This window comes from Fundulus heteroclitus, chromosome 3 (assembly GCF_011125445.2).
Source record: "Fundulus heteroclitus isolate FHET01 chromosome 3, MU-UCD_Fhet_4.1, whole genome shotgun sequence".
NCBI lineage: Eukaryota > Metazoa > Chordata > Actinopteri > Cyprinodontiformes > Fundulidae > Fundulus > Fundulus heteroclitus.
The window spans coordinates 6,085,309-6,098,145 of NC_046363.1; the positions used below are offsets into that span (position 1 = coordinate 6,085,309).

At 40.1% G+C, this 12,837-nt stretch overlaps 1 protein-coding gene across 2 annotated transcripts; it reads left to right on the forward strand.

The window, feature by feature from the left end:
• The first annotated feature begins 657 nt into the window (after positions 1 to 657).
• LOC105933146 (zinc finger protein 706) lies at positions 658 to 5,648 on the forward strand. 2 transcript variants are annotated; one of them, XM_021321489.2, is made up of 3 exons: positions 658 to 795; positions 1,526 to 1,674; positions 3,761 to 5,648. In XM_021321489.2, the coding sequence occupies exons 2-3, from the start codon at positions 1,540 to 1,542 to the stop codon at positions 3,854 to 3,856; spliced, it is 231 nt and encodes a 76-aa protein (XP_021177164.1). In that variant the 5' UTR covers positions 658 to 795; positions 1,526 to 1,539; the 3' UTR covers positions 3,857 to 5,648. The 2 variants fall into 2 exon arrangements, with proteins under 2 accessions (XP_021177164.1, XP_012728006.1); XM_012872552.3 differs by having other exon boundaries at positions 678 to 824.
• Positions 5,649 to 12,837: the final 7,189 nt, after the last annotated feature.

Consider the following 12,837-nt stretch of genomic DNA (forward strand, 5'->3'; position numbering starts at 1 on the left):
ATGTACGTATGTATGTACGTAGATAGATAGATAGATAGATAGATAGATAGATAGATAGATAGATAGATAGATAGATAGATAGATAGATAGATAGATAGATAGATAGATAGATAGATACAGATTGTATTTACTGTGTATTTAACAGTAATATACTCTGGCTCGTTTTGTTGTAACCTACTGCTGCTGTTTCACATACAATGAAATGACAAGATGACTTGAATTTGCAACCCATGTTTTTTAACGAAAAACTCCAAGCATTACTAGTATTATCTGTTTTTTTTGGGTTTTTTTTGTTTGTTTGTTTGTTTGTTTGTTTGTTTTATTTTTTCAAATCAATTCATCAAATAACATTCATGCTGTAAAGTCCTAAACCTCCGTTTTAAGCTACATCCTGCCATCTAGTGGCATCCATTTAATCTTGCACCATCAGGCCGGACGTGAACTATATAAATTCGATATTATTTTGCAAACTGTAATATTTGTTTAATTTTTATACAAAAGTCTCCAATTCTCTTTGACATTTCTATTTACACTAATGACGCCGCGTTTACGTGTTGACAGTAAGGATCAATTTTATCCATGTTGGAACATGTCTGTAAAAAACGCAAATCTGATTTTTCTCCGGAGCGCTTAACTGAAGTCCCTGAAGGCACCACGGTGTACGGCTTGGGCAAGCGCATGCGCATCGGAGCGTTGTGTCCAAAGCGTTCGAAATCGACGGATGCTCCAGAGGAAGCTGGCGTGTGTTTCATTTTATTTTGGTGATCGTTTTGAATAATACGTTGGTTTTGATTGGTAAGCCATTTACAGATGATCTTTTTTACGTAAGTTGAATGCCGACATTTACGTACATTCATCTTAACACTGTGCATGTCTACGTCTTACTCCTGCTAGTCGCTAATCTAGCTGGATGATATGGCCACCGGCTGATAAAATGTGTGTTTGAAATATATGGAAATGACATCGGGGATTCGTTTCCGTGCATTTTATGTTTATTTAGCAGAATGTGGTTTGTATTTTTCACCCTCTTGCCGTTTTAAACAGCTGTTAACCCGACGCTTGTAGTGAGCTCCCATGTTAGCCGTACCTCTGTCCATTGCACGTCCTAAATGCAGGCTTCTATATAGGCTGAGCGGTGGTTCGGACTGCTGATAGGCACATTATGTCCAATTAGTGGTTCCCCTGTTGCTGTCGATTCAATCATGGTTCACACAACCACTAAAACTGTCCCAGTTCTGATAGATTTATATAAGTCTGCTGTATAATTTTCTTTGGGGAAATTTTCAAGTTAATTGCCTTTATCTTTGCGACCTAAAAAGAGACAATTAACCCAGTTCTGCTAGGTATTGCATGCCTACTGTTGCTTTGCAAATTTGAAACCCATCTGTGTCGTTGGAGGGCTTTTTTATATATGACATTCCTGCTTCCATGGTTTGCTCTTCCTTTCCAACCACTGTCTACAGACCTGCAGCTTGCTATTCTCTCACGGCGGCTCGCTGATCAAACCCCTGCTTGCTTTCTTCAGGTGCAGCATCAGATATGGCCCGTGGGCACCAGAAGTTTCAGTCCCAGCAGAAAAATGCCAAGAAGCAGGCGGAAATCAAGAAGAGCAAGGGGCATGACCAGAAGGCAGCTGCCAAGGCTGCCTTGGTATATACATGCACTGTATGCCGGGTATGTAAATCAGTAGAAAACACGATGTTTGATATCCAGCTGGACAGATTCAAGTCTTTGATGTTAAGTCGTCTTTATGTCCTCCAGCAGCTTCTGCCTGTTGCAGGAAAGCTACAGATAGGATCATCTAAGTTACTCTAACAATAAGTTTTAAGTCTGGTCTTAAAAGTAGACGGGGTGTCTGCCTCACGGACCAAAATTGGGAGGTGGTTCCCCAGGAGGCCTGATAACGGAAAGATCTGCCTCCCATTCTACTTTTAGCGTCTTCAGGAACCTCCAGCAACCCTGCAGGCAGAACATATGGAACAGTCAGACCTCTGATGTATGATGAATCTTGATTATTAAAGGTTTGATATGTATGAAGAAGAATTTTAAATGCTTGTCTCCAGCAGGAGCTGAGAAGCTGGTCAGAGTTGATGGGAGGATGAATATGGCTTGATACAGGGCACACATGGAGGAAAACTTGTTCTAGGCTCCAGAAGACTTCAGACTGGGGCAGATGTTCACCTTCCAACAAGAAGGCGACCCTAAACATACAGTCAGAGCTACAATGGTAGGGTTTAGATATTTATGTGTTAGAAAGGACCAGGTGGATCTGTTTGTGAATCTGTGGCGAGAGTTGAAAACTGCTGTTGGCAGCTACTTCCTACCCAATATGATCGAGCTAAAGAGATTCATACAAAATCTCTCTCCAGATGTGCAAAGCTTGTAGAGACCCCGCTGAGGCGGACTTACTATAGAGGCAAAGTAGTCAGCCACCAGAGACCTCCTACTACCCTAAAAAGAACATAAACCAAGTAAAACTATTGTAAACCTTTTTGTTTGATTTACACCAAAGTGTACTTGGCTGAGACAAAATGCCATTCCATGAATATTTTGTTCTGTATAAAAGCATTAAAGGTATAGTCCGTATCTGTTGTTAAACGAGGAGAGATGGACGGATAATTTAACCGCTTTAGCTCCCCTGTCCTCCTTGAAGGAGCAGAGAGCCACGCCTCCGCTGCAGGGCAGCAGCGTTGCTGACTGAGGTGCATCAAGCATTTTAGATTTTACACGCCGGTGCACATGATCGTTGACTGCCGGCTCCCTTCAGACTTCTTGTTGAAAGCTGAAGGCTCCCGTCTCTGAGTCTTTAGCTGTAGAGGCCAGGGGAGGGACTGCAGGCGAATGCTGCGCTACTGTCTGCTTCCCAGTACTGCAGCATGAAGCCCTACAGCAACCTTCACACTCGGGGCGGACTTGGAGGAGGGCCAAAATGACTAAGTCCGCCTCGACACACCCCAAAAGACTTCCTGCTTTAATTGATGTGACAGTAGTGAGCTGCATATAACTCCAGTGTTCTTAGTTTATCGAGCCTATTCGTCCACATTTCAGTGAATTTAACAAGCAGGCAAATCCCTGCTGAGCGGCTCTAAGGAATACTGGCTTACTGCTTTTATATTGGCTAAGAATTAGGCTCTGGGCATCCTCAAGGCAATAATTAAACCCACAGCTCTCTGAAAGGTTTTTGTAGCTTTAGCTAGCTCGTACAAGGGCTGTTGGATAGTTCACAAAACATTTTAAGTAGATTTTAGTATATATTGCAATATGTGAGGAAATTCTTCGCACAGTCAGATCTAGCTATAAATATTTGTAAAGAAGAATTGTAGTTCCTGCTGAATTGCTTCTAAAAACTAAATAAGGACTTTTTAGTCAGAAGCTTCAAATGGCGAGCAATATTTAAAGGATTTTGTGGTTTAACAACTAAGCTGTGTAAATGCTAACTGTCTACTGTTTAGTGTGCAGTAGAAAGTGGGTACAGAATGATAGCGGTCTACTCTCTGTAGCAACATGAAAGCATCGCTCCAACCTGAGCTGATGATGCTGGTTCATGGTAACATTTCATTGGCTGACTTTCCACCTGTTAGTTCTGCTAATTATTATATTATTGGGAATGGTTTGATATTAGGTTTTTCTTTTTCTTGCTGACTGTGTGCGTATGGCACAGCCATCTTGTTTGTAGGGAACATCATCGGTTCTGTACCTGCTGCTGTTACTACTTCGTTGTGTTCTGATTTGTCTTTATTCTTTTGTTTTTTATTATCAGACACAAATGCCTGATCCCAAGACCTTCAAGCAGCACTTTGAAAGCAAACATCCAAAGTCTCCGATGCCCCCAGAGTTAGCTGGCGTGGAGGCATAACACATCCACCTCTCCTGACCAGACAGTTGAAGCTGATTCAGGACAGGCCTGTCTGCACTTCGGACATAAACATTAAGTCTCAGAAGAAATATCTTTATAATGTTGATTGTTTCTCCGGCTGATTCCTCTGTGTTTGAGTGTTTTTTTTTTAATGCAGGGATGGTACTTTACCTCTGGTTTTATTTTATCGGCCCGCACTTGCCAAAACCTCATCCAGGACGTTTAAAAGACAAACAAGAGACTTGACTCACCTCAAAAAGTCTCACATCTTCGATTGTATGCAGTATTTTGAACATTTCAAATGGTAACGTTACACGAGCAGCTTGTCTGTGTGCTTTGTGACTACTACACCATCTCAGGTCTCCCACTGTTGCAGAGCAAGCCGAGTTGGCAACGGCCATCATGATGATTGGACGTCCTTCACGTTTGTTTTGTCGTGCGTCGGGTTTGGGCTCATCATTATGATTTCTGCAGAGTAATATTTGAGTTGATAATGTATTTGAAAAATATAAATGTAAAAAAAAACTGTCTGTTCCCTTCGTACTTCCAAGCTGCACTGATATTGTTCCTGCCTGGAAAATTTCAATAGAGCCCAGCTCATGTTTTTTAGTAGTTGTTGTTATGAAGAACACGTTGAAGACACTGTGCTACATGGGTACTGAACTTGCCCCATCTACCCCTAAGGTCTACTTGAATTGTACGTAGTTTACGTCGTGTGAAGGTTTGTGCAGAAAACCAGCAGAAGTTAAGTAGTGGTCGCTAAAGGTTTATGACAGCAAACCCTAGCCAGCACAAAATCATTTGACGTCTGCTGCATGAAGCATGTTCTCTGTTAGAGCAGAGCACTTTGGGTTCTCCCTTCCTAAGTCTGTGAAAAGTGAAGATTTGTTCCCCTAAGAAAACATTAGAGCAACCTAGATTTTTTTTAAACACTATTAAAAAAAAAAATGATGCCATTCTTCTAGGAGAAAAAAAACGATGCATTTATACCTTGCCCCCCAACCACCGGCCCACCGTTGGTGCAACGGTTTGGTCCAATCGTCCACCTGCAAGCTGACACAGCTGTGCCAGCAGAGGAGCTGTGTCCATACAGCACAAATAACTGACCTCCTGTTAGGAGCTACTCAAGAGAAGAAACACGTCACACGTTTCATTTACTTCCACTTCTCACCAGAACGAAGCACGCTGACGATTGCAGTTTGTTCACCTCGTTACCTCGGTTCAATGCTGGGACAGACTGCCGTGGATAGGGGGCAATAATTATCCTGTGGTGACGCCCTGTTTTTCCTGTGGCAACTTGTAATAATTAGTAATATTAAGTATGTTTGATCATGCATGCCATACCATGAGTACCAAATATCCAGCATCAACCCCCCCCCCCCCCAACAGATAGCTGGAGAAAGCGGTTTATTTGTGTAGTATCTGTGCACAACTGTAATTTTCATAATTCACCACTGTAGGGTTGTTTAAACTGCCTTTACAGTCATGAGATTTGAAAGCAGTCATAAGTGTGGTCTTTGTTATCATCGTAGTGGAAAAATGTTCCGTCTCTCAACCTGCATTAAAAGTCTGAGTTGCATTACACTGTAAGACTGCTTCAGTTCGTATTTAATTTATAGGAAGGGCCCACTTTTCAACAGCTTTGGACCCTCTGGGATTGAACTACTGACACTGTATCACTGTGCTATAAGTCCAGACTGACAACCTGCCATGTTTTGACTTTTTGTAATAATCATATCTTGTCATTGTAATGTAATGTTTAGTCTTTTAATAAAGGTCTTTTATATCAGGTTCTCAGTTCCGTATTTGCATGGGATTAAGCAGAAATCTGCCGGGGTTATAAGCCTCTACACCTTTTAGCCATGTTCAAGAAAATCCTGTTAATAATTAATTTCAGATTCATTAAGTGAAACATTACGTAGCTTAATGACACTGTTTTTAAGCCTTTATTTCTGTAATGTGCTATATTTAAGATCAGTGTATTACATCAGACTAATAAAAACATTTGTGATAGAGAGAAAGGACCTTAATGTAAGCCATATTTAATATCTGCTTAAATGTTATTTTCTAAAGGAATTTTAAGCTGATAAACGGGCCTCAGAATGGTAACTGGGCTGAATTTCTATTTCTATACTGACCACTCTAAACGCTCCACCCATTCGTACAACTTGCCCAGAAGCTGGGATCGAACCCACAACTAAGACAGCTACTCTTCCCACTCCACCAAAGCTGGGGAACAATTGTCCTTTTAAGAAGAGTGGCTCACTATGCCAACCGATTGAATAGAGCTGGATCTACACCTGTGGAATAAAGGGAAATTGGACATTTAATGTAACGTAGAGGCATTAGTGTTACCCTTTTTAGATGTTTTTTAACATATCCATAACATATCCATACATTATATTATTTATTACATATAATATAATAATAATATTACATATTGGATAATATGATTATCCACCAATCCTCTGGATAAAGTGCTCCAAACCTTTCAGTGTGAGGCAACGCCTGACTGAAGAGGAAGCCTGTAGCTCAGTTGGGGGAGTATGCAAACACTGGTCAGGATAACGTACCTCTGAGCCAATCGGATTTGAGCAAACAGATAATTCAACAGACCAGATTTTATCACTAAATTCTTTATTACTACCTTTACCCTGGTTGAAAACACTGACCACATTCTATGAAAAAATACATTCATGCCAACACTTTTGAATGTAGGTATGAATTAAATATATGCAGCTAATCAAAATGATGTATTCAATTTTGGCTCCTTGATTACTGACGTTTACGGTCTTTTTTAACTTGCTGTGGCTTGTCTATTCTTGAAACTATTCCAGGTAATTTCAGGGATCTTTATGACTTGAGCACTACATCATTAATCATCACACATGGCATCCTGTCACAATCTGTAAACTAAACTATCTGATCCTGACAGAGCCACTTGTTAAACCCTGTACGTACACAGTTTTTTCCACTTCTCCGGACCTAGAAAGGCCGGCCTGAATTGTAGGGTTGATTTCATCTGATATATCAGGAGCACTCTAGATGAAAAACCTCAATGACTCCCTGCCTATTAGAACAAATGAACACCCCTTTGCACTGCAAAAACCTCAGAATGAGTCGAGGAGCATTTGGAGCTGGAGTGCTGTTCTGCTGCGCGGACCAATCAGCGCAGAGGTGAAAAGGTGATCAGAGGAAAATCATCACTATATCATGTCCTAATCACAGCATCCGTCTTTGAAGGTTTGCAGTCTTCTGCATTGTTATGAATGATTGCTATAAATGTTTTTTTTCTGCATGCAATCAGCTAAATTCCAGCTCTGCGTAGTGTTATAGAGAACAGAATCATTTCAGCAGCTGATGAACGCTGTTGTCTGGTGGTATATTTGGTAGACACTGGGTGGGCGAGACATCTACCTGTACCTCAGAGAATCATTAATTTGTTCAGTCGTCATTTTGGAATTGTAATCACATGTTTGAATCATTTGTTTCCCATTGTTTAATGACTGTGTAAGATACAACATTACAGATTTTTTAAAATATTTGCATAAGGTGAGTGAAGCAATTTTTAACAAGTCAAAATTATATATGTGGGCCTGCTGCAGAGAACCCCCCCCCCCCCCCACACACACACACACACACACACACACACACACACACACCTGCTTCTTGACCATACTGTCTGTCTAGTTATTTGTCCAATCTGTTGTTTCTTTTTGAAAGGGTTGAGTTGATTTAAATTGGTATGTTGTCTGGCACGGGCCTTTTTTGTGCATAATCCGAATCCTAATTATGAATGAAGTTAACTCTTGGCATTATGGCCAACTCATGGTCTCATAAAACGTCAGACTTTGTTCCAGAAAGCACTGGACTTACCCATCAGTACAGCTTTAGGTTTTCTGTCTTACTTGTTTCTTGGTGATATCCATGTAGATCGGGATTGGTGGCTCCTGGGTTGCTCCTAAACACCCCGATCAATTCGTTTTTATTGACAGTTTGGGTTTGATGAGTCAAACTTTGACCCAGTGCAGTCTTCCATACTGGTTTTGGGACAGACCGAGTATACTAAAATGGTTCAGTTATGATCACTAAAATAATTTTGTTTTCTAAATGCCTGCACATTGAGAGAAGTAATTGTTTAGAGAACTGTTTTTATTTTCTTCTGATTCAAAGTCTAAGCTGTATGTCCTTAGTATTTAGTACAGCTGCCTGTTAAACCTGTCATTTGGCTCCAACACTTTGGAGATCTTTCACAAGCTTTGCAAACTAGTTTGCTGTAATTTTTACTCTCCTTCTAACAGAACTGGTGTTACCAGAGTCAGCATTGCAAAACACATTCACGACAACATGACGTTCCCATTCCAACTCCCCAGCTTCACAGATGGGATGGTGTTCTCATGCTTCCAAGGTTTGGGATGGTCTTTATAGTCAAACACTTCAGTTAGAGTCTCATTGATATTACGATCTTAGTTTCATTGTGCCTATGCAAACTGTGATCTGGCTTTTTATGTTCTTTTTGGAGTAATGGCTTCTTCCTCTCCAAGTGACTTTTCAACACATAGTCACAATAAACATAAACTTACAATAAAACATATACAAATGACTCACATGACTATGGTCATGTATAATACATGACCATAGTCAATAATCGGAAGAAAAGTTGACACCAATTTCTTTTTTACCCTAAAAGAAAATCAGGATTTATTTGAAAAATAAAATGCAAGTAACAACTTCAGCTTCTTTACAATAAATGGAATATGTGCTTTGAAAGACAAAACACCTTCATCTCTGAAACACAGGACCCATGTCCTTCCTAAATGGCTGAATGTCCCTGTGCTGTTTATACTTGCATAATTATTGGAACAGATGAATGAAGCCCTTCATAGTCATGACACGATCATCTTGGCTTTCCAGGATTGCTTAAAGGCATAGTGATTCAAGCATAGAAAAAAAAATGTCCTTCAAAGTCAGTCTTGTTCACCCAATTCTGATCTTTTCTCTTTTTAAATTCACTGAAACGGTCTTTTACAAGTAACTCACTGGAAAGCAGAGGGGGAAATGAACAGTTCAAACGCATCGTTAGAAAAGCTAAACTAACACGACATTCATGCTGATGATGACTGTACATAACCGTCCTAATGGCCTCGGTAGGGTGTGAGCCTCCTGGGTTTCCAGGAGTGTCGCTGTGCTCGCTCTTGTTCTGGGAGGAATGCTGGGCGTTTCCCAGTGTTTTTCTAAGAGCTTTTCTCATGCGGTTGCGTTGCTGCTGATCCTGACCAGACCTGAGTCACTTTTCTACTGTTCCCAGATCTCAGTGTGCCTTTCAGGGCACCCAGCTTGTTTTGTTTTCAGCGGGCCCGTCTCTAAGTCTCCTTATAAAATGTGTGTTTGGCAGGGCTCTGTCCCCTCAGCGAGTATGTATACACCGGGGCCAAAAACGGACCTGTGGATGGCAGCAGTGTTTTCAACTTCAATCAACACTATCACTCTCGCCTTACACTTTAGCGCAACCGACACTGAGTCAGTCTTTAATCCTTGACGGGTAATAACGGACCAATGTGAGGTAATTGCGGAAAGTGGCAGTCATCTTCTTGGTGAATAAATAATCATTTCTTTTTATCTATATATAATGTATCCTGAAAGGATCCTGACTTGTTTTTGACTTAAGGTAGAGTTTTGTCATTGGTACAAAAACTTTTCTGGACTTTTTTTTTTTTGCTGTGAACACTGCTCAGCTCCTTAATAAGCTACCATCCAGCTGGCCCATCACGGGAGCGGGAAGAGCCGAGTCACATAGCGTGTTATGTCTTCACAGGGCCTGGAATGTAACACCTGGAAATGAGTCATCAGCTTTCTGCCACTTTTACAGAGGGTGGGTCACACTCTCAGCACTGACCTAAATGGCTGATCCACGCTTTAAAATGTCTCTTTCAGCTGTTGCTGATCTTACTGTTATTGGTCCTATTTGGCTCTTCGTGGTTTCACACATAATATTGTCACATCTTTTCCTCTTAAAAATATCACAAAAAGGACTTAGCTACTCCATAAACTGTTTAACTGTCACATTGCCTCCAACAATATTACATAATCTTCATTAATGTTCATTATTTAAAAAAAGTTGCTGGGTTTGTATGGTTTCTGTAGAGTCTTAAAAATTCTTACAATTTCTGACTTTTATTACGGTCACTTAAGTGTATAAAAGGTGTGAAAAATATGAACACAAAAAGATTTAGTAATACTAAATCTGGTTATGGAGTTCCTCAGTGCTCTATTCTCGGGACACTTTTATTTATCATGTATGTGACACGACAACTTCAGATTATAGAGGGTAGAATACTACAGCCACTCCTATGGTATGCATGCTAATGACGCACAAAGTTGTGTTTCCTGATGTACCTATAGTCTACTACACTCACTGACACCATACCAACTTTATTTATCAAGCGCTTTAAAACAACCACAGCTGAAACAAAGCGCTGAACACAGTTGTAAACTATAAACATAAATTAAAAGAACAAGAATATATTAATATGGCATAGGAACAAAGAGATTAACACAAAACCCACTAAGATAAACTATGTCAAAAACTAAGCGTAATAAAGGGATCTCTGGGATATTCACACAGTGTTTTGCATTTTAAACATTAAGTACAGGCTGAAACCAGCGATGACAGAGAGAACAATCCGAGACTTCAGGTAGAAGTAGGCTGAGAAACCGGCGAGCTGACTTCAATCTAATTAGCTGGGCAGGTAGAACTATTTAGGGTGAACTGAGTGGTGGCTGAGAATGGAGGGAAACACTCCACGACATTAACAGAAAAGGCCAAATTGTGACACCAAGCCTCGCTATTATCCAGAGAATCAATAAGTGGATGGGTCAAAAGGTCCTTCAGCAACCTTCAGAGGAGAGAGACACTGATCAAAATCAGCGCTCAGCTTTACTCAATGGAGCTGAAGTCCACAGAGCATGGGAGTAGCATGTAGTTTTGGGCTTGGATCTAAATTTTTGACAACCACATGAAATCTGTTACTAAATCAGCTTACTGTAAAGTAAAACATTTTAAAACATTAAAGCAAGGGTGTCAAACTGCAGTCCTCGAGGGCCAGTGTCCTGCAACTTTTACATGTGTCCCTGGTCCAACCCAAGACAAACAATCAGGTCATTAGCTGGAGAAATCTGGAGAACCTGACTGCACGCCGAGGAGCTAATTCAGCCATTTGATTCAGGTGTGTTGGAACAGGGACACATTGAAAAGTTGCAGAACACCGGACCTCGAGGACCAGAGTTTGACACCCCTGCATTAAAGGATTTCCCAAATAACTGCTGCATCCCTTTATTGTCAGTAGGTTAGACTACAACAACAATGTCTCTGCTGGTCTCTGGAAAACAAATCAATCAGGGAGCTGCAACTCATCCAAAATACTGTGGCCAGAGTTCTGACCAGCACCAAGAAAATGGACCATAATACAAAAGTTCTCAAATTACAGCACAGGATCCCAAATTATCACAGAATAGATTTAAACATTCCGCTGCTAAGCTATGAAGCACTAAAGGACCTTGAGCCTAAATATATTTCTGAGTTGTTTGTCAGGTATGAACCACGCAGTCCCCTCAGGTCTTTAAAAACCTGTTGACTCAGCGTTTTTTCAGGACCAGAACTGATCGACACGAGGCCACATTTAGTTTCTATGCTCTTCAGCTCTGGAACAAACTCCCTGAAAACATGAGACGTTCAGAAATTGCTGCTTGCTTTTTGCCTTTGAAAAAAAAGCAACTGACTAATGTACAGTATGAAAGATTTGTTTCTTTTAAGTTTTCATCTGTATCTTAACATCTTTTTCTTTTATGGAAGAACTTTATGTGTATGCTTTGTTATTTTCTTTCTCTCAACCCTATGATTTCCTGGAATGCACCATGGATTGCCTTATGTATGATTGGTGTCATCTAAATATATTTGCCTTGTCTTGTATTTCCATATTCTAAATGAAACTTGTAAAAAATTATGTGGTTTTACATTGTTTTATATTAGGATGACATACTTTTTATGAAATTACATGCTGATTTTGACATTTTAACCGTCGGCATTGTCTACGTCACTCACTGGTAAACCACAGAAGAATACTGAGTCCTTTCAAACAAAAAAGACAGTTTCTCTGCTAAAATATAGCTCTAAACAAATTGCAGAAACTGATGTTTTTTTTAATTTTTGAATAGAATACATTTTTTTTTTTTTGATCACACACTGTGCTTTGAATAATATGCTTCTGTTGTATAACCCAGTGCTAATTTGCCAGGTCTAATTAAAATCAGAAAAAATCTAGATATTAAAATCAAAAAATGTGGAACTTTAACACTATTTAATTCAGCTATGTGCCATCAAGCAGATGATGTGCAACTAGCAATACATGTATTATTAGACAAGTTTACACAAGTTTACTTTATGGTTTGATTGCTTGACGATGAATGTAACACAAGAGTGCAAAAAAGACAAAACAGAAGGCCTTTATGATGGAGGGGATGACATGTGCAGGACTCTTCATCTGTAAATGTATGCTTTTTTACTTACAATAACTGGAGCTGTCTCTCTGTTGTGCTTTGCTTCTCACGGATGCTGCACCTGGCCCAGGGTTTCTGGATTCGCCTGTGTCTACTTGGGAGAGGCGCAACCAACTGAGCTAATGCTGCCAATAATTTTGTGCCCTGTGTTAGTTTTGCACAGACATTACAATTGCACCAAAAACTAACATTTTCCATTTCCTGAAACTAGCTATTGGAGGAATTACTATACTATGTATACTTTTAGTTATGTTTTTTTTTATCTAATTGATAAGCCCACAATAGTCAGTTATTGTTCTTTTCCTAAACTGGGCCACTAATGGAGCGACTGCTAGCAATAACGTTGTGTATTCAGATTTTGTTTCCTATAAAAAGTGACCCAGTATTTTGGGTGGGTTTTTCTCTGTTCGTTTTCCATCCACCAA